Here is a 25,501-nt window from a genome sequence, read left to right as displayed (position 1 = left end):
TTCTCTTCAGATAAATATGTTTGTATCGGGGCAGAGGCAGTCTGGAAGCTCATGGAGGGGGGGAACAGCTGAGAGGGGGAGGCAAAGGTTTGAGAAGTGATGCTTCAAGGAACTGATGATGATTTGAAGCATTTTATTCATTTTTGCTCAGCAGCAGCGCATTAATTATCCCGACCAGGCATCAGAGCTGATGAGGACCAGCCACATCAACCCAGGCCCCCTTGTATCCCTTTAACAGCCTTGTTACCTGGCAAAAAACGTGTCTCTGAAACTCCCAGCTGAGGATTTACCCTGAGCAGGGCCAGCAAGAGGAGAGAGTTTGGCTTCTGTGATCCTATACAGCCCAGGGCAAGTTGCTCTCCCGCCTGTGTGTAGGTGGGAGCGTTGCCACAGTTATTTCACTGGCTTTTAGACTTGGCAGACCCATCCCCAAGGATGCTCCGTGCTGCCTAAGGCAGGTCAGAGAAGATGGCCAAACTGGCTCATTTGGTTTTTGGAATCAGTGAAAGTCCTGAGCAGGTATCTGTTGCTAAACTGTTGCCAGGCCAGAATAACACCACATACATTGAATTAAATCATCTGGAAAGAGCCAGTATCAGAAGCTCAGAGGAGTCAGGAAGAGCTTTAAGTAGATGATATGTGTTACCTTTCATATAAAAGCCTTAAAATGAATCGACCTGGCTGAAACAGTGCAGGAGGTCATCTAATCTTTATCCATCATCATCTTTCAAAACAGCAGTTCCCATCTGCACAGTACAGAGTGAAACCCTGATGAGGGAATCCGAGTCCTCGCCTCACACGCAGATCAGCAGGTCCCCTCCATCACTGGGAGGGATGGGATGGGATGGGCAGGGACAGTCAACAGCTAGGAGCGTATCCTCAAGCCAGGGCTGGCAGCCTCTGAAGGCTGGCATTTAAGATTGTAATCTCTTCCAAAACAGAAATTGAACGTGCTGGTTGAAGCTGTGAAGCAGATACTCAAGCCCCTCAGGACTCACCTTTCCTTGCCTCATCCACCTGCAGCCTACGCAGGTTTTCCCCTTGGAGCTGGGCTCCCCAGTGCTGCTGGTCCCACAATGTGGATGGAAGGGAGTGAACAAGATGGTTTATGAGAAACCAGCAGGAGGGAGCAAAAAGCCTAGAAACCAGCTTTATGCCCTAATAAGCCATCAAGAACTGCATCTGGATTTTTAAGATCCTTTGCTGCTTAGCTTTAGAAGTGATGGCCACCTCTTCCATATTGCTTTCTTGAACTGAAGACTGGGGGGGGGGGGGGTTATGAGATAGAAGTGCTATTTTGAATTATTTTCAGCTCATTTAATGTGCCACGAGCAAGCAGTCACTAAAGAAGCAAGCCAACCGGGAGGTTAGCTGGCTGAGCTCAGAGGAGTAGATGTCTGTTAGAAACCAGAGCTAGAAGGGTTTCTGGTCTCTTAGAAATAGGCAATTGCCAGCTGATAGCGAAATGAACTATCTTCAATTATGTTTTTGCGCAGCCTAGTTACAGACTACTCGGTCTTAAGCAATTAGAGCTATTCCTGATTCATACTCTTAATAGAGCTCATTGTCAGGTGTCATTCAAATCATCTCAGCGTTAAGATAACCTCTCTCTGATAGCACTTGCCAAACATCGCTGACAATTTTGAAGCTATCAGTATCAAGGCATCCAAAGATCGCCAAGAGACACAAGGCAGGCACTCACTCTCTTTTCCAGGGTTATAACTGTGTATTTGATAGATGAGTTCACCTCACACTTGCGCACGGACTTGCTAATAAGAGCAGCAGCTTGTACGAAGGTGTCAACAGCCACGTACGGGAGACTGGGTAAGACTTGTTATACTCTGGCCCATGCAGAACTCTTCTAGATATTGCAGAAATAACCCTTTAATAGGATCCATTAAACAAAAAATATCTGAATAAAAGCCTGAGAAAATCTTTGCTGTGCAAGAACTTAGTTGTAGCTTCAGGCTTCCCCCATGTCAAAATTCAGAAAGGGCTAAACCGAGCTGAGCCTCACCCCTTCTGCCCAGAGCCCCAGCTGCAACCATCTTCACCAAACTCCAGCTTTTCAGCTCTCATTTAGCAAAGAACTTACACCAGATTTTCAGTCATTTGCTCATCTTTGACTTGAGATCTCATCAGGTACACCCAGAGATCACAGGCGCTACATGGCATCTCTGCTTCTGAAGCCCACGCTAAGGGGAGCCTGTCCTACTCGCAGCTCAGCGCTCGCCTTGATGGGTCTTGAACTCCCTACACAAACCAGCTTTGCTGCACAACAGCTGGCTCATGGCTGAGGCCTGATAGCGTTTTGATGCTAGTATTTTGAATTAGGTTGAGCTTTACTTTGCCGACAGGACATAATTTAAAAGGCACCAGCTGGACAGTAACTGCCTTCTGCCTGCAGCACTGAGTTACTCTTAGACTTGTCACGGTTTAGCCCAGCTCAGCTTGTAAAATACCACACAGCCACACACTCACTCCCACCTCACTGCCTGCTCCAATGGGATGGGGAGGAGAATCAGGAAAGAAAATAAGGCAAAACTCCTGGGTTGAGATAAAAACAGCTTAAGAGAGCAACAGAGGAAAAGAAAACAGAAATGGAAGACAAAAACAGTAACAGAAAATACTTAAGCATGTAACTTACAGTACAACAGCTCTCAGAGGCTCCTGATGCCCAGCTCCCTCCTGAGCAGCAAAACCTGTCCCTCAGCCCCATCCCCACTTTATATACTGAGCCTGACATCACATGGGATGGAACAGCCCTTGGGCCAATTTGGGGAAACTATCCCAGTGCTGGCTAATTGGTAACCTATCCCAGCTGTGTCCCCCAGCCACAGCTGCCACCAGCTCCAGCTCCTCTCCCAGCTCAGGTGAAAATGAATTCCATCCTAGCTGGAACCTGGACAGACCACTACTGTAGAGGAGACATCAAGGCAGAAGCAATCACATGGTAGGTGGGAGATGAGAGAGGCAGAGCTGATTCACACATAGGGTACTGGATCAGTCTGTCCTGTAGCTAGTCTGGGGTCTAGGCATGTCTGCAGTTCATGTAAAAATAGCGCAAGAGGAAAACAGTCTCCAAAGTACTGCTAAGATGTGCACAACAAACAAGCAAGCCTTGAATTGCCCTGATCCTTATCTCTAGCACTTCAGCATCTCACCATGCCCTGAAAACCACGAGGCAAAATTGCTTCAGAGACAGGGAACTTGGTCAAGCAAGACTGAAGTGGAAGGAAGTTTGCTTAATGGCTGTGGCACGCCAGGGAGAGGACATGGCTTGCTTCACTCAACTGGGCTTGGAGACTGGGACAACCCATCTGCAGTTTGTGAGCTCCAAGGTACCAAACATGGTTGTTGTTGAAGGTACTGAGATAGCTTCCCTATAGCAGAGTGGTTTCCCTTCCAAATCCAGGCGTAAGCCTAGCTTCTCAGTGGGGACTTCGTATGATGAAGCACATTCCTCTTCCACGCTGCTAAAACCATTTTTTTGCTCCAGTTCAAGATCACAGGACAAAGGGATTTGCACTGCGGGGACTCGCAGCCCTCTAACGAGGGATCATGCGAGGCTCTCAAATTCACCAAACTTCAATGAGCAACAGCCCCTTTCCCATTTGCTCGTGAAACACAACACACAACACAAAGCAGGATTTTGAGAATGTGTTTAATAATGGCAGTTTCTACTGAAACATGAGAAGTCCATTCAAACTACTCTTACCAATTTTTCTTAAAAAGAAGCTTTGGTCACAATGATAAAATCTCTTAAACATTTTTAAACAAAGTTCAAGCAATTGCACAAAACAAAATGCATGGTCCTGGTAACTCCTCACACAAAAACTGCAGCAGCAGAAACTCAGATCTAACAGAAGAAAAAACCCTTAATGAAAACTATAGCCTGCCACCCTGCAGAGATTATACCGCGTACAGTGAACTAGAGGGAACAGTTACGAACAAAACGTTAAAATGCATTAGTGCTTGTGTGTTCAAGTTCCATTAGCGCTCGTAGACTTCTACAAGTCAGTTTGGGCTTAGGACAGCACAAGTTGGTGTGCTAAACAGGCATCTGCAGTCATCTCCACATCTTCCAGAGGAGCAAAACAAAAGGAAAAATAAAAAAAAAAAAGAAAACCACAAAGCTATCTGTGTACTTCTGATTTAATTCTGCAGGCAAGCATGGCACACCAACTTCTGGCTTCTCAAATATAATCTCTGGTGACAGGACTGTGGTTGGAGTAAAGAAGCTGCAATTCTGTGCAGGGTTTTTCCTCCACAGCACAATATGCACAAATAGGAAAGCCTCTACTTCGCTTGCTGTCTTTGACTTGCTACTAGCTGGTAGATTTTGTAAGCAGTGAGCTAGAGCCAGACATCTGTAATAACATTTCTCTTTTCATTTTCTGTAACAAAAAAAAAATATGCCTTTAAAAATGCTCTTGAACAAAGCAAGTTTGACTATGCAACACAAAATAGCAGCAGATACTAAGACACGCTACAGTCACAATCAGGTTAAATCTGCAGTGTAAGATAGACAGAACATTAAAGTAAAACATTCATGTAGTGGTTAATGGCTATTTCTTCTCCAAAGAACTCCTAGAACTACCTGAACCAAACAGTCCAAATTATTAAAACTATGTTTTAAACTAATTCCTACCATTAAAAAAATATTCATATATATACTATTAGATGAGTCACGTCAAGTGCTCTTAAAATCTTAACGAAATATAGCTATAGAATATTTAACCAGACACTTTAAATCACATACAGCAACTTTTGTAGAGGTAAACATTGCCTCACATTTGCAACAGCAATTGAGTGTCAAACAAAGCATTCAGATTATTTTCACGACCATGAGCAACTAGTGAGGTTGGCCTTTTATTTCCACCAAGCAGCTGCTGCTTTCCTGTAAGCGCTTTTTAGCTTATGGCACAGGGTTTGTGACCTCTCCGAGGAGCCAGAGCATCCCTGCAGCAGCTGGGCATCTCCATCTTCAACATCTTAAATACTTGGTCCCCGTCTACCACTGACATTTGGCCGTGTTACAGAAATGGTGTGCTCTTTTGGCCACAAGCAAAGAAAGTGGATGGCCTTTGCCAGTCTAACTCAGCAAGTGAGCTGAAGTGGTGGAAAAACTCCTGATCTCAAGAACTGACTCACCCTTGGAAAGAAGTGTCCTTTATGCACTTTACCTCTCATCTCTCTCTCCTACATAACTTGGTCTCTCCTTTCTTTTGTGCAAAGAGAAGGCTTCATTCCCTCTCCACCACTCTTCCAGAGTGCCTGATGCTCAGCTTAATGAGTTCTGCAGAAGAGTGGACATGAACATGTTGCCATGGCGTCTGCTCAGGGCAGCCACCTCACTCCATCTCCTCCTCCACAAATGCAAACAAAAGCTTTTAACCTCTCTCTCTCTCTCTCTCTCTTCTCACCACTGCCACTTCTCTGACTTCAAAAGGACTCGATCTGCCTAAGAAGTTCAATTCCTGTTCTTCAAAGTACTTTAGTCCTGAAGAAACACAGTATTTCCTTCAGAATCATCCAGCCTAAGTCTGAAACCTGTTTTACTGAGGTGGGGAAAGAGCTCCAGATCTTATCTCAACCCGCAGCATAGCTCAACCTACTGGTCCCTGCGACTCTTACCAGCCAGAACGCAACTTGCTCAGCCTCATCCGCACCTTGCAGCTGACGCACTGCATATTGCTTAGTAACGGTAATACGGAATGACTCAAACTCATTCCATGAATGAAAATAACATAGCATTTTTATATTGCCTTGATGACTGATATTAACGCAACAGTCTGCTGTGGGATTTTTCCATCCAGGCTGAGTGGGCTGTTTGCAAAGCCTTTGCTGAGTCACAGCTAGGGAAAGCAAGCTGTGTTACGGGAGCTTCTTTTATGAAAGCACAATGCTGGTGGAAAGGAAAAAAAAAAATAATTCCCCTTCACCTCCTTTTACTGACTGCAGGGCCCAAGAGAACTGCATAGGACTGTTGTAGGTCATGGTATCATGACAAAGCAGTTCAGTGTTCTCAGCAAGCCTCAAATCCCAATTGGCCTTCAAAAAAAACCCCCCAAACTGGCAGCTTGCTGCAAGGATGGTACTTTGCCAGATATCTGCAGTCTCCTTGAGGGGTTGTAACTGCAGGAGGCTAGCAGAGGGTCAAGCAAGCAGTGGGACAATCCTAAAACAATTGGAAAATGTGCATTCCCCTAGAAAAGCAAGGCTCCAGCCAGCTTAAAAGCTCAAAATAAAAGGTGTTAAGGAGTGCAGGAAACAGAGAACAAACACGTCAAAGAGAAGTCTGAACTGCATCTGTGGTTACTTTAAAGGAAAACCACAAAGTAAAGAAACTAAACCAGTTAGGTTTGCCCTTTCTAACCATGGCCTGGAAAGCGGACATGCTTGCGGTCTCCTAAACCCAATCCATCCAGATAGAGCAATGTAATTCTCATAGTGTCATCCCACAGCTCTGACCTCTGCAGCGCAAAGCACAGCAAGGAGTGATGGTTAAAAATACATCCTTGAGTTAAATGAGATTTGTCAAGCAGGTGGTAGAGAAAAACTTCCAGTTTGATACAGATTACGATCACTTACATGAAGCTTCCATGAAAAATAAGAGGCGCTCTTCCTGCAATCTAATCATTCCACATGCCGACTTATTTTGCTTAGAAAGAAGGTAATATAGATGAATTGTAGACAAGTCACAGTCAGCACAGGACAGTACAAAACACTGTTTTTACTCCCTGCGAAAGGACAGAAAACTAAAAAAATATATCTTCTTTAACCCAAGATTGTTGTAGTTAAGGGCATGCCTGATTTTTCCTATTTCCCTGTGGTCTCATGTATTAAAGTTGGTCTGATCAGAGCTCCTTGGGACAATGAGAACGTCATCATGAAAGCTTAGTGCAATTGTTGTTTTTAAAAAAAAAAAAAAAATATCAGTAGCAAGTCAAGAAAATTTTCTACATGAGTCAACCTCTCACCACCGCCCCCCACCACCAAAATCCTAAACATACAGTGTGGCATTTCAGCATGGCTTATATTTTTACCACCGAAATTCATAAGTCACTTCTGTAAGGCTCAGAAAATACACTTAGGTTTTTTTTAAACACATGATCTGTTTTAACAATGACCAAAGTTTAACAGTGACTGAAGTATTGAATTAGGATTTTAGAAAATAAGTCCTTAGGGCAGTACGGTTCAATCTTCCTTTTCTTGTTCCTTCTGTAAAACTTATTTAGACCATAGTGAGCTGCAAGTCGGTACACAGGGCTGCTTCTTTTCATGCTTTAGTGACCCTGCAGCCCTCCTAAAGCAAGAGAGAGCAGAGTTTGCAAAGAGGAATTCTGGTCATTCCAACAGAGCAGTTTGGAAACCAGGGAACCAAATGGTGACGATTTGGTCAGAAAATCCATAGCCTGCCGTACGAACAGCACCTCGAGGAGGTGAGGCTTGGTTTGGTCGTAACGCTGCAGAGATGAACGGCTCCCCTTTCACAGTTATGGCTTCAGCAGGTCCCTCGACAGCAGAATGACATCTTGCAGGGCACCAGTGCTCCACAGAGCTGCTTTACCTGGAAAGCAGGAAGAATTAGTATAACTGTAGATTTACAATTAAGTAGCTCACAGGTAGAGATGAGAACCCATGTGAAAAAAAAAAACCCAAAAAGTGTCAAAGGAAAAGGCAGCATTGTTCACTGTGATTGCGATCAGTTGCCTCCAGCAGTTGATTTCCATGGTGACACTGGACACTGACGCGATGTTAACACCATGCCAGGAGAAGCTAGACTAAGCAAAGAAAAAAACAGAGTTATATCAGACAAACCCCAGCTGCTGAAATATCCTGTGAACACTAGAGATGGGGTTGTGCACAGAGTGGCTGCTATTTCACCGTACATGAAACAGCATCTTGGACCTCACAGCTTTTTTTGCCACACCAGTGCAGCCCCTTACTAACCAACACACATGGACTGGCCTCCTTGCTATGGATTCTCCTCCTGACACCCTACTGCTGTAACTGCTTCAGGGTTCAAAAGAAAAGAAAAAAAAAAAAAAAAAAAGTCTTAATAGGAACTTGTTATACTCCATGAAGGAGGTGAGAGCCCTCCCGGAGGACTGCAGCACCAGCCTGTAATTGACTGAACGAGCCAGCAGAATGTGGTGTGCTCTGTAACAACTGTTACAGCCGCATGAGGAAAGAACCTGGCCTTCAGAAACAAACAAAAATTGCTTCCTGACCATCTCTTTCCTCCCCTGCTGTGGACTCATGGGAAATCCTTAACAGCAGCTCCAAAGCTTGGGCAATTTGTTGTATTTATAGTAAGGAGCTGACTGTGTTAGCGATTTGCACCCCCTTCAGATGAGGATAAATGATACTCTCCATTTATACACAACTTGTCACCGCTGCCTGCTGGAAAAAAAAAAAATAAATAAATGAAGCTGCTGCAAACCCCAGTGCAATTCACCTAGCACCATCCAGAATGGCCTATGGCTTTCACTGGCAAAAAAATCCATTAGAGCTGCTCCCATGAGACTCAACACCTTGCTCTAACAAGCAGACAATATCGTGGTCTGTTCAGAGCTGCACACACAGTCAGGATCTGGAAAGGACATATTCAAAGAGAAGACACCAATAGCGTAACTCTCATATTTTACAGAGGCTCCCAAAAGACTCAAGCACATCAAAGGCTGAGCCCTTCAACTGTGATGAAGATGTTTCCATGCAGTTCAATGCTATCGGCGCCTGAAAAAGGGATGAATCCAGAATCCAGTCTTTACATGTGGTGCATCTTTCTTCTAAAACATCCTGCAAGCTCTCAAAAGCCCTTTAGTCCCATGGTGGTTGAATAAATTTTACTGTCTCCTTCCCTCTGCCTGCCACAACTCCTTACACATAAATCTTTCTGCTTTCAAGAGCACTTTAGAAGATGCATTCCTAAAATGCTTCTGCGTTTTGCTAGTACTGCCACTGTTAGAAGGAAAAATGACAATCCGTGTGGAAAACAAACTGAGGAATTTCACTTAGATGACAGGAAGGATGTAGGCTTCAATCCACCCCAAGAAAAACTTTCTTTCGGTACTTATTTAGGAGCGTGACATCAGGGCTGGGACAATTCCAGCTCTGGCATTTAAATTCCAAGTTCTTCCTTGACTCTGGACCGTCACGTGGCACGTAGCAACCCAGACTCAAAATGCTCTGTGGGGATGGTTGTGAAATTCACGCAGCTGGGCTCAGCAAGCGTAGCAAGAGCAGAACGCGCTGCCTCCAACAGCTGCAAAGTCAGCCGGGACAGGAGACGCTGCTGCTAGCCCAGATTACTGAAGTGCTTTCAGAGCTTTTCATGTGCAAGGCACCACAGAATTTATTCAGTACTTGTTTTCAGTTTTCTGTTGAAGCTGACAAAAAATCCCCCAATGAGCTACGCTACAGTTAATAAGCTTAATAAGCTAACAATTTTATTTACCTTTTCAGAAACTAGTTCTTTTTGCAGCTGTTTTAATCTCTTTTTTCTTATTACACAAAACATGCAGAGTGCTCTGTGATGAGGGACGGATGCTAACACCAGTTTGTCAGGGACATCTGCCTGTAACCTACTTTGCTTCGCTCCTCTCTTCTTGAGTACCACACAGTGCCAACCGCCTGATGAATCAATGGCCTAGCACCACCAAGCAGAAGATCATGAAACCCATGCAACTTTCCTTTGCCATCTTTACAGAAAGAGCAAAAAGGAGAGGGAAATCTTAAAATCAAGACCTATTGGTGAAATGAGGAAGAGCACACTTGGAGGATGGGATTTAGCTTTCCACTAACTCATTTTCCAAAATGTGCAGGAAGTGTAATCCCATCATAAAACATGAAAAAATATCTGACATCTGGAAAATGACGACCAATAAAGTTCATATGGTCCAAAAAATCAATTGGACAGGGATACTTTTTGGCCTTCAGCAACACAGATTGAACTGGCAATCAAGAAGCAAACACCCTTTCCGTGTTCAGTTTGCTTTCTCTAGAATAATTTCAGAACAATTCCTGAACTTCTGCTTCAAATGCCTCTTTCAATACCAGAGCAAATACATACAGAAAATCATCCTCCCTATTAAAAAAAAAATTTCCATTAAGCTTTTCAAGGAGGTGTTAACGTCTAAGTGATTTGGCATCTTTGCTCTGTGACAATCTTTGATTTACACTTTCAGCCTCTTGTCACACAGAAATTGTGCCTGCAGGATTAGAGGCCATTGACAGCACTGCTTCCCTGCTACTGAAATGAGATCGCAAAGAGGGTATCTAATCTGGCGCGCACACGCTTCTGCATTTGTCAGAGGCAGGCAGTGGGTGGCTTTCGCATCCACAGAAAGGACTGTGTTTGGCTAAGATTTTGAAGTGGTCTCATTAGTCTGCTTTACAGGAGGAAGGTGGTTATTTCTCATTGCTCTGCTGCCCAAGGGAAGTGGGGGGTGGGATTTACCAGGAGCCCAAAACCTTAAAGCGTCCTGAAAAAAAAAAACCTATTAAAAAAAAGTAACAACCTTCATCCAACAGCCCAATTTATACTGTCTGCTGTTCTTTGATGCCTCATGTGAGACTGGAAACAAATACACACAAGGACAAAGCATTAAAGGAAAGAAAATTAACTGCATAAGAACAATTGGAGAGGTGTATGTCGCTTCTCCCCTGTTGCTGCTAGACATCAACTGCCTTTTAATTAGAGTGCTGTTTGCATTACATGGGGGAGACAGCACAGAATCTCAATTACTCCTCCAAACACAGACACAAGTGCCAGTACAATCTTTCAACGATGGGAGGGGACCTCAAACAAACCAGCCTCATCATCCTCAGTGAAGGCTTATATGCTACAAACCCGAAACAGGACTCTATTTGTGACCTGCGTCTCAGTCAGAGTAGGTTAATATGGGGCTAGGCCAGCTCTTCAGATTTTTCCCTACTGCCAAGTTGGTGGTAACCCTACAGATATGAAAGCATAGGATTGTCTTATAGTACATATAAGTAACACTTGAATTGAATAATGCTTGCTGTCCATAACAGCCAACATGTCCCTGATGCGTTGCTCTTTGGAAAATTGGTTTCATTTCCACTTAATTCCCGTGTTTTCTCAGACGCCTGTATTTTAAAAATATTTTTGGTGCCTTTCTATTGGAAAGTACTGAGCAAACGCCATTGCAGATTGTGGCTTTATGGAGAATGGACCATTTTCCCCATAGTTTCACAGCCTTTAAATCAAAAATGAACAGGACAAAAGATTCCAGCTAATTTCATGTGATAGTCAGGAACCATGGAGACTTTGAAACAGGTTTAAACGGCTATGGAAAGTTGGTTTCTGATGTGGATATGACAGCACGTATGTTACAACACTGAACAACGGGCAGCCCAGCCCTAGGTATATCTTTCAGTACCAGCATGTCACAAAGAAATAAAGAATTAAGGAAATTAGAATAATGACTTGTCAGCCATGGCGCTGCACCAGTGGATCATGCTGATCATGCTGCAGCATGGGGCTGCATGAGGTTTAGCCTCTCTGAAAGCAATCTCAGTGACGGTACCGTCACCCAAGCAGCACCTGGTCAAAATCCCCTCTCCAAGACCTGGTAGCACAGATGGGCCAGAAGTCTGTCGTGCCACAAGCCAAGCGAGCGCCACTACTAGGAGGCTGCTTGAATAAACCCGAACAGCTGTCACAACTGATACTGACTGCTGGCAAGGATGTACCTTCGTTTGAATTTTAAAATAAATAGATAAAAGAGAGAGTGTGGAATATTCTAGCCCATGGGTACCTGTCAGGAGACACCTGACACTCCTCTGTCCCTGTCACAACTGCTTCCAGGTTGCTGCAACTCACAGCGTGATGCTTTAGTTGGCTAACAAGCTGAAACAGTATCACCCTATTCCTTATTCATCAGTCCCAGTGACACCTCTGCAAGCTCACCTGATGCATCTGCACGATTTCTAATTATTTTTTTTTTTAGATAACAGAGAAGGGAAATAGTTTTCTTTACTTAGCAATTAACAAAGGCTCTTTTAAAACTGTAGGCACTTGCAGAATATCCAAAACAAACCTTTCTCTCCAGTTATGTAGCTACCATTAACCACAGAGAGGGATAAAGTTACCTTTCCTTACCCTGTCTACCTGGAATCTGCACCCAGCTGGAAAAAACAAAGGAAGCCTTAGATGGCACAAGGCAACTATTTCCTGAATGCTAATTTTGGGGGTTGGGGGATGGATGCTGGGGAAGGAACCCCAACAGAAGACCTGGTAAACAGTAGTTCACTGACTTACTGTGGGCATGTCCAAGATGCCCTTCCTGTAGCTCTAGCCCTCTCTTTCCGTCTGAACACAAACACCTATGAAGAAACTTCCAACCGGTTTAATGGGGATGTCGATGGTCACATTTTGCAAATGTGAATTGCTGAGAAGTGTCTTTAATGGTGACAGGCGATCGGAACTGCTCGGGGATGTAGTCTCCAGGCCGCACCAAGGAACCAGAAAGCCTGATACCTTTTACAGCAAAGGTATCCTCAAAGAAGCTTTCCCAAAATCAGTACTGCTAAGGGGTTGTCTGTAAGATTATCTCCCAATCTAAACTGAGGTAGCTCCATTCAAGTTAGGCAAACGTATGTCTGAAACAGCAAGGACTTCAGAAAATGTGGAATTTAATAGCTATTGCACTGTGGCAGAAAGGAGGAATTCCCATAGCTGAAAAGAGGACTGGTTGGCTAAGAACCAAAAACCCCTACAGCCTCTGAATAGAACATCACACAAAGTGAAGAGCTGTTTGTACTGCTAAGGAACCCACAAAGACTGAGTAACTTCTGTGAAAGCATCAGCCTGTGCTCCAGGGAAGCAATGTCAGATAACATGACCACAGCTCTCATGAGTCAGACTGTTTCCAGCAAATTCTTTTCTTTGTTCATCTAGTATTTTACTATTAGACATCTTATCCTGAAGCACTGCCATGATTGAGAATCTTCTGTTCTCACTCTTTGGAAAATGCCTCTGATCCCACTACCAAAAGTTCACGGAGAAAGTACTCAGTTAAGAGGAAGAGGGGCAGGAGACATGGGTTGTTAAAGCAGGCCATGGCGAGACAGATCTCCGCACTCTGGCTTTAACAAAGCTCGGTCCCAAAGTAAAAACTGCACAAGCTGAAATTATTAGAGCAAACACAGAGCTGCTACACAGAACGGCAACAATCAGGCAAGGACTGACAGGAATCTTCCAATTCAAGAACAAATTATTTACGTATGAAGGCACAACTCACACTCTGCCTTGTTTCATGGCTTCCCACCATTGCCTGACTTTTCTAGAGAAATAACGCAGCTATTTCGAAAACGACCAGCAGAGCATGTGGTGGTGTGTGTTTCAGATGGTGGCACACATGTGCTTAGAGCAAATGTGATGTTCCTCCTTTGCAAAGTTAGGAGATGGGCAACATAAGTAAAGTCTGTAAAATCTCCATTTAGGAGTTGTCAAGATCTGTGTTTTTATAATTAGGAGAGCTTATTTCAGCAAAAGTGAGACAGATTTTAGAGCTGGCCTTATTTGGATGAGAATGCAACTCAAATGCTGTGGATGGCTTGATGCAAATAAAAATAAGAGATGCAGATACCCTGATGCCATAAATCAACGTGCAGCATCTTTATGTGCTGAGTGGTTGCTATAAATTCTCAAGCCCAGAATAGGCACCAAAAGTTTTGGGTTGTCACATCGCTTCTATCTCAAAAAGACAAACACATTTAAGGAAAGTTTGTTGCTAAGGGATAACCGCTAATAACATCAGTGAGGGACCAGAGTTCTCTCCGCCACAGAACAACCTGAGAGCACCCTGGTAGAAACTCAGAGGTTGGTGGAGATTTGACACCATCTCCCTCCCAGGCTCACAGCAATGGCAGTGCCTAGGAAAGCAGCCCTTGACCCACAGCCCTCCATCCGGCGCATGCGTAGGCACTGAGAGCGCACAGGAACAACTGCCAACAGCTGCCCGAGAGGGGAAGTTCAGTCTGTTAAAGCTCGTTAACGATTTGGCGCACATGTGTCCCATTGTGCTGCTCTGCAGAGGAAAGAGGGGGGCAGGCAGCCTGGGGGTAGCAACGCGGTTATTACAAGAGCAGGAGAGTGCAGAGCAATGTGTTCTGAGAACAGGCAGAGGGGCTGTAAAGGAGAGTGATAACGGTTGGGCAAAGTGAAAGGGAGACTGTCACTGCCTCACCTCTGCCAAGCTGGCCCAGAAGAGAAAAAAAGAACTGTCTTCACTAATAAGAGCTCAGAGAGCAAGCCTAACCAGGCAGGTTCGCAGCAGTACCTGTATTTCACATCAAACACCGTTGAGTCTTCATCCTCATCGTCTTCTTCATTCAGAGGAGCCATTTCTACCCGCTCGGCTGGAGTGGTGATTATGTCGTACTTCCTGGTCTTCTTAATCCTCTTGCCAGACCTGAAACACAGAGGTGGGGAGGGAAGCATTGTCTTTACACAGTATTCCTTGGAGACGCTGAAGCTGTTCCCACCAACTGAACCACCACCCTATTTGATTCAGCCCTCCCCAGACGTGAAGGCTGCAGAGCCAGCCTGCATCCCCTCTTGCAGCTTTTCCAAGGCCAGCGTTTGTGCCCATAAGTGTAGAGTACAGTTTCTCTGCAACTGCAATCCAGATCAACGTCAGTCTTTCAGCCGCTGACAAACTAGAGATTCCTTGGCATCCAAGGCAGGCATACGAGTGCAGCAGCCCACTGCGTCCTCCTGCTGCCACGCTCAGTAAGTGAGACGTGGGCTTAATCAGCAGCAGCAGCCAATGGTTTAGTGAACATGTTTAGATGAGAAAGCCCAGGTTAAGCCATGCTGGGACAAGGGAATGTTCTAGGCAGGATTATAAGGAGCAAAGGGGTGGTGATGTTTGGGTACAAACAGCCAGCTCTCTTTTCTTGCTATTAGGCCAAGCTCAGGACTTCTAGAGCAACAACCTTGAGCCGTGTCAGAGAAGTTTCATGCTCTATGATGTGTAAGCGCTATGAAAAATTATCAACTATCATTTGAAGCTAACTGTACCTACCACCTCTCCTCCTATAGACACCAGCCTTGCTTTCCTTTCGAGGTGGAGATGCTCAAGCACCTGCGTGTCCCACGGTTTTTAGAGGCCTATTTTCTAACACTTACTTTTACTTTCAATTAACAAACACTTGGTGCACAGCTTTTTGACTAATTATCTACCTGTAGCCTGAATTGTGCAGGTCTTTTTTACTTCACCTACTCCTTTCATGCATATTAGGAGTGTCACACTGCTCACGCACAAATCCAGTTTTGTGATATACATTAAAGAAGGCGCTGATGTGTACGGCTAGCCTTCAGGGAGAAAAGTGGATGGTTTTGGTTAACAAACTGCAGAATTTTCCCCTTCAGCTTTTATAAAACAAAACTGGCAACTGCCAAGCACGAGAAGGAGCTTATGTAGGCACAAGCAAGCAGCCTCTTAATTTTTGGTAATTGCAACTACTGCTCTGAACAGACAGCAGGTCACGAGTACACTTTCACCATCAAGGAGCCTTGCCCTGGCACGTCATGCAAGGTGTGCCAGATTCAACACTGCCGTTTTTGCATCAAGAACGGATGCCTTTTAAAGAGTTACACAAGCACAAAAAGTTAAAGAGCACGAACTGAGGTGTGAGCATTAGAGAGACTGCAACTCAAGCCCTGTGTTTACATCTCCACTGCAATGGCCCTGTCCAGGCTTACAGTAAAGGAAATTTAAACAGGCGAACAGCTGACGTGGAAGTCTCAGCGCCTCTGCCTACCATTGCGTTTGGGCAGCAGTCCAAGGCTGAACAAACAGGTCCCAGCCCTTGGGATGGAGCAGTTTGCATTTCTTCCCTGTTCTGAAGGCACCAGAAGCGAGAAGAAAGACATCTCCTGTCGTCAAATCTTTGTAGCAATCTGTGCCGCCGTGTCACGTAGAGCACAGGGTGGTTTGTTCTAATACTGCTGTTGTTGAAACAAGCAATTTTATATCCAATACAGTAGAACTCTTAACCCAAACACTTGAAAATCCTTTCGAAAACACTTCTCTATATTATTCTGCTTCTCAGCCAAGACCTAGCAGCAAAGTGATGCTGGGAGGTCTCATCTTACAAGACATGCGCTGCTTTTACAAGAAACATTTCCTCCCGCTGTGAAGCCTAAACATAGACCAAAACTAACCTGTGTCTACCTGTCAGAACAAAGCAAGCACAGCCTTACCATTTCGCCTTACACGTACAGTCTGCAGGTGGTTTCCATAGGTTCACCCATTTAAGACCCTACCTGCGTATCAGGTCCACTTCACCGAGAGACCTCCTCCCTCATTCCCTCCATTAGAAAACATAACTTATTTTACTGAGTTCATCTTACAACAGTTAATATTGGAGTGTTTGAGGCAATTATTGCAGAATAAGTATTTTTAGAAATTGAAAACTAGAACCCTTTAGCCTCCAGCCATAATTAGTCTATTTGGGCTACACTTTAAAGAGGACCTGGAGCAGAACTCGCTGCAGCGTCATCTATTAATCCTTCACAACCCTCACTTAACCACAGTGCTCATTTAGAAAAGGGAGGAAGCTCATTTCGCTGCTGGCTTTTGGCGAAACCACTACAGTCAGCTGTTTGCCACTGGCAGGGCGAAAGGGTCTTTCCTTGCCTCTTCTTCCTCAATTAATTCTACACCAGATTACCTAGCTAATTTTTCATTAATCTGCACTTTTCAGTGGTCTGTTTTCTCATACCTGCTCATTTGAACAACTCCCCTAGGCTTCATAAATACTAGAAGACTTAGCCGAGCTAACTTTAAAGGAAAGCCCTGGGAGTGTCTCTACATGCATGCAAAATAAATCAGGAAACGGTTGCACATTAAAACTACCGAACCTCAGTAGGATTCCTGTAATCATCAGTGACGACAAGGCAGAAGGAAAAGCACTTTATCCAGCCCGGTGGGACCAGGCAGCATCTTTTGTTTGCAGACAGACAGCAGAGTCAGCGGAGCAGCACAGGGCAGGAACTACAGAACACAAATGTTTCATGAACTTTGGAGACCTCCTGGATAGGATCAGGACACATCAGCCCCCACTGGCAAAGAGAGGATCTCCTTTCCAGCCACGTTTGCTTTATGTGGGTTTTTTTAAAGCAAACAAGAAAGAAGTGTGCTGCAAGTTGTGGTCAGAGTATGCCCATCACATAATGACAAGCTGAAATGCTCTCCAAGTGCTTTAGCCAGAGTAGAAGCGGAACTTGTTATTTCAGGGCAGAATACTGTCTTCCACTTAAAAAAAAAAAAAAAAGAAAATCACTTTGCTTCTCCTGTCTGACTTCAGCCACCTCCTGTAATTAGAAGGGGATGCTACAGGTCTTGCACTGAATAATCACGAGGAGGGGGGAAAAAAAAAAAAAAGTGAAGTGCAGCCAGGGATATTAACCTTTCACATTAGACCCAGTGCTGCTCCCACTAAAACCAACTCGCTGGCGTTAACAGAAGGCAGACATAGTGAGTGCAGTGCTTAACTGAGAAAAGACAAAGAATATTCGGCCTGATGTAAGGGCCTGTTTCCAGTTCCTCCTGAGCTGTTCAGCCACAGTGGTGCTCACACACCGGTACTGCCCTTGGGCTCGAATGCCTCTGCCACCACGCACCACACCAGGGTCTGGTCCATCAGAAATCAGATGCACTCCCTTCCTTGCGTCCCGCGGCACGCGGAGGGACAACATACAGAGATGGGCTGGAGCAGAACGCTGACTTTGTGTCTCTGTATTTTGACCGGGGGCTATTTTGATCAAGCACCAGTCACATGCGGCACTTCATCTTCCTTTCTGGGGCATCATGTGGCAGAGTAAATGCCCAACTTAACTCACTAGTTCATTATATTATTTACGCCTCTAATCTATTTTAGCCAACAGCCCTGATATTTAAAGATAATGCTTTTCTTGACCCAGAGAGAGGTCTCTGCATTTCTAAGCTAGCATTAACACTTCCTGCCAAGAGATGCAGAGGCAGGGGACCATCCCCTGGAAAAAAAGAAAAAACAAAAAATCCCCTATCCCTTCTTAGCAGAGTGCTTATTGGAAGTCTAATTAAGCCAGCTATAATCTTCCTCTTAGAACTGCAGCAATGTTATACAGGGAATGGAATTGGGACCAGTTTATTTATTGTTAACAGGCCCCCTTAACAGATTAAAAAAAAAAATGGAAATATAAACCTGGAGAAACTCCAGGCTTATTATCAGCTGATGAATTAGATCAGCGATACTTCATTACTGTTGATCTGTCTGGGTATCTCTGCTCTCTGGATGGTGCTGCATACAACAAAGTTAAACCACAAGCTAAGTCCTCACATGTTTTCTGGATATACATTGCTGTAGCAAACTGAAGGTGCCGTGTTTTCTAAAAATCAAGTCTTTAAGATGGAATACACATGGCAACAAAAAGCAGAAGTGTCCCTGTGTTGAACTGCACTGCTAATAGGAGGGATGGATCAGAAACTGCTACTGGGAAAAACTTCAGGAACACCTAAATGGCATATTGTTGTGGTCCAGCAAAGCAGTGACGCCTGTAAGCAATTAAAATACAGCCACTCTTAACTGGTGGTCAGCACCAGTGCCAGCATGCACTTCCAAACATCACAGCACAATCAGACCAATATTATCTGAGATGTGCTCGAGAAGCATCCTTGTTTTACAGGGGAGAGCTACAGAAACTTTTATGATCTACTCAAACTCTTCAAGGCAGTGAATCCTACAACAAGGAACAGCATTCATCCCCTGCTGCAACTGTTCACAGCAGAGCTGTAAAGATCCCAAGACAGTATTAGCAATCCCCTCTCCCTTCCTTCTGCCAATTTGCTGTCACGCTCACATCAAAACCACCCAGTCGTCCCAAAGACAGGACCTCTGAGACCCAGGACAAGTGTCCCATTTGTCACTCTCTGTGGCCCTCACTAAACTGCACGCAGTTTAAATGAAGCTTTCGTGGGTCACAAATAGATATTTTCAGGGGTTGGTTGTTTTATTGTTTTTTTTTCCCTTCTCCATTTGAGGTCATTTTAATGGTGAGGTTTTTTTTTTCCTGTTCCTGGCAGAGGTCTTGTCTTTGCTGAAGCACTCTAACTGCTTATAATACAATTAATTTTAAATCAGTCAAACTCTCTGGGGTTAAGCCTTGGACGGCCCGGAGCAGTTGTCTAGCTCATAGAACAATGGGTCTTGTATCTTATGATCATATGCTTGAACCTTTCTCCTCAATCTCAGTAATTTATACCAGTTCTGCAATTACTGGAAAACTAAGATTAAAGTAGCATTTCAGGAAGAAATCAAAACTGAACAACATGCAATGTAACAAAGCAATGAGCTACAAAATAAGAAGGTAGTTTCTCTCTAAAAATCTAGATAAAAAGCAGCCTTTTCCAGCCTGGCTTCTGTTTATTCAAGAACAGGTCAAGACATGTAGCAAACACTTAATGCACACAGTTTCCTGCAACTAAAGCTTTGAGTTGCTTTCAGCTGAGCCATCTGAGCAGAAGTAACTTATCCAGTTTCCCTAGAAAGCATATGGTCTACCAGCACAGATAGCCACATCTGAAAAATTACATTTCCTGGGAGCTGATCCCAAGAATTGTATTGCAATTAAACGAACTGAGCTGCGCCACGAGACAGAAATAGGGCAGAATACGGAGGCAGAAAGGCAAAAATAAAAAGCACAGGCAAAAGAGTGAATTTAGCCGCATGAACTGTTCATAAGCTGTTGCAAAACAGTGTTTCTTGGTAATGCAAACTATCCAACTATGCGATTGAGAATAACATTAAATTCGGTTTGTTGTGGAAATGGTTTTGTTTTGGGAGCATGCAGTACCCAAGGGTACAGGGAAAAAAGCAAGCTCAGAACTGAGCTTGCCAAAAAAAAACCCCAACCTACAGCAAATTGAGCCTTGCCACATGCAGACAAGTAGCAGAGTCTTGGCTGGCCTTCCTGATCTCTAGTAGCCACAGAGAGAAAGGAAATTCAGACTACTTTGGGTGATATCACATTCTGAATCACAGCACCATCAGATGGATTCAGAGCACAACATTCCTAAGAGGAATGAAGAGGAATCTCTTGAGTGTTGTCTTAAAAATAAAGCTGGAAAGCTGGAGAAGTATATCTACCCCTTCTTAAACAAAAAAAAACCAAAAAAAGAAAATAATGTATACTTAAAAATACATAGAAATTAGATGTTAAAAAAAAAAAGTGTAAAAAAATAAATCCAATGCCTGTGACAAGTATCTGGCTACTTACTAGTTCATTTCATCTCTGCAACCCATATCTAAAAGGATAATTTACTTCCAGCAACTGAGAACAATTTTGCAGTGAAGGTTTAATCAAAGATTGGATTTCAGCAAAATCTCTTTAATAGGAATCCATGACACTTCAGGAAAAAATAGCAATGCTTTTGACTAAGTATGAACAAAGCTCCTATTCTGGCAGAGAAAAGCTTTACATTTATTGAGGGTAAATCCCTTATCTCTTCTGCAACAGAATCTCCGATCTGTGTAGTACAAGCGTGACACTGTACAAACATACCTGTTGGTATTTTTGTCTCATTTGCAACCGGCATAATTGTTTACAAACACGTGCTCTGACAGATAAAGAAAGAAACGCACTCGGAAGTCGAAAGCTTCACTTTCCATTTTCCTTGCAGGTTTTATGACAGATACAGGAGAGATCTCAGAGGGATTTTTTTTTTTAACCTGTCTTTAATACTGCATTATCTTAAACCAGTTGGATAATGACAACTTTGGCATTGGAGAATTAATCCATCATTCCCAAGGTGACTTTAACCTGAACCTGTTTTTCCTGATTATGGTATAGGGAAAGGTCTTTAAGGGCTATCAGTTTGCTTTCTTTGGCTAGAAATGTTCAGCCTTATGCCAGGTCTCCTTGACACGAAGCTTTGCTTTATACCCAGAAGAAACTGAGGCAGAGGAAATAAACTCTCCAAGATCACAGAGAACTAGGAATAGAAACAAATTTTAATTCTGCACTTAGTTATAGACTTCCTAATCCTAGCTTATATACCTAGTACCAGTTTTGCTGTGTTTGTCCATGACAACTTTATACAGCTGCAAAGTGGTTATATTGATTAAAAAAAAAATTATCATCAATATTTTTCTGGGTTCTCCCAAACCACCTCACTTGAATGAGCACATTTATTTGCATTGTCTTTTGCCAGCTGCTGCAACACGTAAGAAGAATTTAGTTAAATGTCAATTTCTTTAGAAAATATCAGTTCTTAGCATTTTGGTCTTTAAGACCACACTTTATAATACTATTGTTGTGAACACTGCCCTTCCTACATGGATTTAATTCAGAAGCAGAAGAAGCAGAGCATTCAGCTGCAGACATCATGTAAATACAAAGGAGCTGCTTGAAGACAGAACAAGGAAGAATTTGCCAACTCCACTTGTTCAACTACTCCAGTCACTCGAGATGCGGCACACACCCCCTCCCTGCCGCTCTACTCTGCGGGCTCTTTCCTGATGCCCCTACCTAGAAGTCAGATGACTGCTAACTACTGAAAGTTTGCAATCTTCCTGGCAAAGCTGGGCACAAACAAGCAACATTTTTCTATTTGTAGGCTTCGTGAGACCAGGACAGCCTCCAGTGCACTATGGGGACCCTCACCACTACCCTGAGATAAATAAATAACAGTGCCAAAATGGGTTTTAATATTTGCTTTTCCTCTGCTCTGGCAACAAACTGAGAGGAAGAATGGCTTTCTAAAGGGACTAAGTTTAATTTGCTCATGTCCCTTGCAGTGGGAGACGATACGTGAGTTTCAAGGGCTGCCTGCGCCAGCACCAACCCACTTCAGCAGTGTAAAGGGCAGTGAATGAACTGGCCCAGGCCGGTTACGCCACGCTAAACAGATGAGATACAAGCACCAAGCAGACACAAACCTCTGCCCAGCTTCCTGCTGCCCAGCACTTCTCCCGGCTCTGCGAGCAACCTTTTCTTCCCTTCTGTGCTGGGAGCAGGAGCTTGCACCCATCAGCAACCGATGTGACTGAAACATCAGGGAGCTGCGTCATACAGCACTGAGCATGGTTCCAATCAAAGCAGGGCTCTGATCTAAAACAACATCTACTTTTGGTTACACTGGAGCTCCTCAAGCCTATCTGCTTAAGCTTAATTACAAGCTAAAAAAAAAAAACCGTCTTCTATACTTAGCATGAGTTACTACAGCAATGGCAGCCGCGTTACCTCCTGGGTGCACACACCGCACGTGGCGGAGGCTGGTCAGGACCTCTCGACATCAAGCAAGGCCACACAGTTGGGCTTTGAGTATCTCCACAGATGGAGACCCCACAGCCTCCTCGGGCCACCCACTCCAGCAACCCGCCACCCTCACAGCACAAAAACCCACGTACTTTTGTACTTTTCCGTATTTCGCTTTGTGCCCGCTCCCGTCCCAGCCCAGCGCCATGGCCCCACACGCCACACTGGGACCTGTGTACCCCACATCTAAAACCAGCCACTTGAAACCCAACTATTTTTCCACAAAAGCAGAGAAAGATGCAGATTTGTGAAGCCGGCGGTGCCCCTGCAACTCCAAGGGAGTTTCATGAGGCCGTGCTTAAAGCCAGGCTTTAAAAATATCATTAACAGGTGAGGCGCCTGGGCCGCCCGCCTCTCCGGGGAGGCGCCGACAGGGCCCACCCGAGCCCCGGCCTCCCTCCTCCTCCTCGGCCGGCGGCAAGGGGAGCCCCGAGGCCTTGGTCCCTCAGCCGGCACCTGCCGGGGTAGGGCACGGGGTGGCCCGGCCGGGCCCTACCTGAAGACGCGGAGCAGGAGGCAGCCGATGAGGGCGGCCGTGAGGGCGCAGGCCCCGATGACAGCGGCCTTCAGCGCGGAGAGGTCGCGGAGCAGGGCGGGCACGGGGCTGAGCTGGGCCCCGCTGTGGTTGCCGGCCGCGCCGGCCGGTTCGGCGGGCAGGCGGCTGCCGTTCACCGCCGCTACCGGCCCCGCCGCCGGTTCCTGGCTGCCGCGGGCTCCGGGCGCGGCCAGCAGCAGCAGCGGCAGCAGCAGGCAGCCCCAGAGCAGCAGCAGCGGGGCGGCGGAGCGCATCCTGACCGGCTCCGGCCGCCGCCGCGCCGAGCCCCGGAAGGCAGCGCCGGCCTGCCCGGCCCGGCCCGGCCCGCCTCCCCGAGAGGCGCCGCCTCCCGCGGCCGGGGCCCCGCTGCCAGAGCCGGGGCTGAGCGGGCAGGGGGGAGGCCGGTACGGCGGCCTCGGGCGCCTCCGCCCCGCGGTTCCTCCCGCCGGGCCCAGCGCGGTGCTCGGCGCTCCGCCGCCCCCGCTGCCTGCGCCGTTTGCCGGCCGGTGGCGGCTGCTCGGAGTTACAACACGGGGCATCTACCCAGATGCAGGAACGAAGCGATCGGGGAGTTCAGACTGCGATCAGATGTGGTACAGAGCTCCCTGGGCGCCTGGTTCAGCACGGCGTAGCTGCTAATCTCAAGAATTCCGAGATCAGATTTACAATTTTTTTTTTGCTTTTCCACTGGCCTCCTGGGCTTTGCTTCCAGGTTGATTTATTTCACATCTTTAAAATCATAAAAAAAAGATCCGTAGAAATCATGGCCGCAGTTCTGCAAACCACCCCAGGCCTGCTGAGCATGGAACCAGTGCCATCGACTAAGCCAGACAGGGAGAATAAATAGGATTGTGAGGGAGCCTGTGCCTTGATACTGCTAAGATACAATTTCATTTTGCTCTCCATGTTTCGTCTTAGCATGAGCTTCACCGCTGCAAAATAACTGTGTCTGGGGAGAAGGGCGTGTTGCCACCAAAATGAAGTGAAACAGAGAAGGAGGGAAAGAAGAGTGAGCCGATTTCCTCTGTATTAAACTCTTTACTACAGGGTTGGCATGGCAGGGTATAATCTATCGGAACGTGTGACTGAACTGTGAAAAGGATTACAGAGATGTATTCCTGCCTGCAATGTCCCGTAGGAAAGGTGGCAGTGAAATAACGCGGGGTTCATCGACTTTCCCTGCCAATTGGGATGCTCTATCAAATGCCACCCACTCGGTAATAAAAGCAGCCTGTGTGTTTTGCAGGAAGTTCATTGGGATGAGGAAATTTTGACGTGGATGATGTGCAGAGGGCTCCCTAGACAGTCTGAATTGGTCATTGTTCCAGCTTTATTTCATGGCTTCCTTTTGTGTAGTTTCCAACATGGGGCCTCAGTTTACTTCTGTTCAGAAAAAAAAGAAAAAAATCCAGCTGGGCAGGAGGTCAAATTGGTGATGCAGACTCTTTCCCAAACATTGATGTGAGTGCTGCTCACATGATTTATTATTTGTAAACACTGACCCTGATGTTGGCCCTGCCTGTTCTGAGATGTTTGCCAGCTGCTGCTCAGCCTCTATCAGATTTCACTTGGTCATACCCTGCCATTCCTCTTGCCGTGCAGTGCTTCTCCGTAGGGCGAAGCAAGAGGTGTAGGGGCTTCCAAAGTGAGAAGCACCTCTGGCTGGTCACAGAGCTTAGGGTCCAAATCCACATCTACTAGTCACCTTTACTTGTCCATGTGAAATCAGAGCTCCACACTGCGCACATACCTAGTCAAAGACACTCTTCACCCTCAAAAACTAACATTCACAATCATTATGTGGGAATCCTGAGTGTGAATCCACTTGGGATTCTACCTTAAGTGCTCAGCCATTAGACAGGAGTGATAAGCAAACACTGGATGATGTCCCATGCTGATCCTTGTGTCCGGTGTTTGGTGTTCCTTGGACAAGGAGAGATGAACGGCAAAGAATCCCAATAAGCTTACTCAGAGTCAAATACTGCCGGCATTGCCGTGGCGTGATGCGGGATGGGTGGGCAGCACAAAAACCTTCTTGAGCCTGAAAAATGGACGTTGCTGGACCTACAATTTTCCTGTGATCATCTTTGATCTTATCTCCGCATTGCGGCTGTGGTGCTGGGCTGTGGGGCACTGTGGGCTTTGTAAGCCAAGTCATTTTGTTCCACATTCATTTTTTTTTTTAATAGAGCCAGAATTATTCCTGAAATAAATATTCTGCAAATTTGCAACAAGATTTGCTGTATTGTATAAGCGTATCAGTGTAATTTCCTCTGAAATGCACAGCCTGAAACATCTGTTACTTGACTAGCATAAACCGGGCAGTGCTGGATCTGGCACATTTGTTTGACTTTTATTGCTACTTTGGCTTTTTTTGATGTTCCTGTGGCAGATATTTCAATCTACTAAGATTTAGGCTGAAAGCCAGCAGAGGGAATTAATATTTATTGTCACTACAGAGTTCTTCTATTTGACAAGGTGCAATTGTACCAGTATGTGTGGTGTCAAACATATTCCAAACAGTCTAGAAATGATAAAGCTCAGGATCCTGCTGGCTTGTTTCTGATCCCTCTAAGAAGCAGGCTCATGCAGTTGGGATTTTTGGTGCTCAGGTGGGACGCTGCACA

The 25,501-nt window shown here is 45.3% G+C and overlaps 1 protein-coding gene across 1 annotated transcript; it reads right to left on the bottom strand.

Annotated features, from left to right (window-relative positions):
* Window positions 1–3,648: 3,648 nt before the first annotated feature.
* FAM174B (family with sequence similarity 174 member B) lies at window positions 3,649–23,169 on the bottom strand. The gene is made up of 3 exons (XM_086757609.1): window positions 22,836–23,169; window positions 14,316–14,447; window positions 3,649–7,573 (listed from the first exon to the last, which is right to left on the bottom strand). The coding sequence occupies exons 1-3, from the start codon at window positions 23,126–23,128 to the stop codon at window positions 7,570–7,572; spliced, it is 429 nt and encodes a 142-aa protein (XP_086613735.1). The 5' UTR covers window positions 23,129–23,169; the 3' UTR covers window positions 3,649–7,569.
* Window positions 23,170–25,501: the final 2,332 nt, after the last annotated feature.

This window comes from Chlamydotis macqueenii, chromosome 12 (genome assembly GCF_036417535.1).
Source record: "Chlamydotis macqueenii isolate bChlMac1 chromosome 12, bChlMac1.mat, whole genome shotgun sequence".
Taxonomy (NCBI): Eukaryota; Metazoa; Chordata; class Aves; order Otidiformes; family Otididae; genus Chlamydotis; species Chlamydotis macqueenii.
This window is presented reverse-complemented; position numbering and strand designations above follow the sequence as displayed.

Bases quoted from the DNA above. Each gene is read 5' to 3' on its own strand.
- FAM174B (XM_086757609.1), bottom strand. From the start codon at position 23,128: ATGCGCTCCGCCGCCCCGCTGCTGCTGCTCTGGGGCTGCCTGCTGCTG. The intron at 14,448-22,835 runs GTAGGGCCCGGC...TCTGTGTTTCAG, and splicing joins CTCCTGCTCCGCGTCTTCAG to GTCTGGCAAGAGGATTAAGA.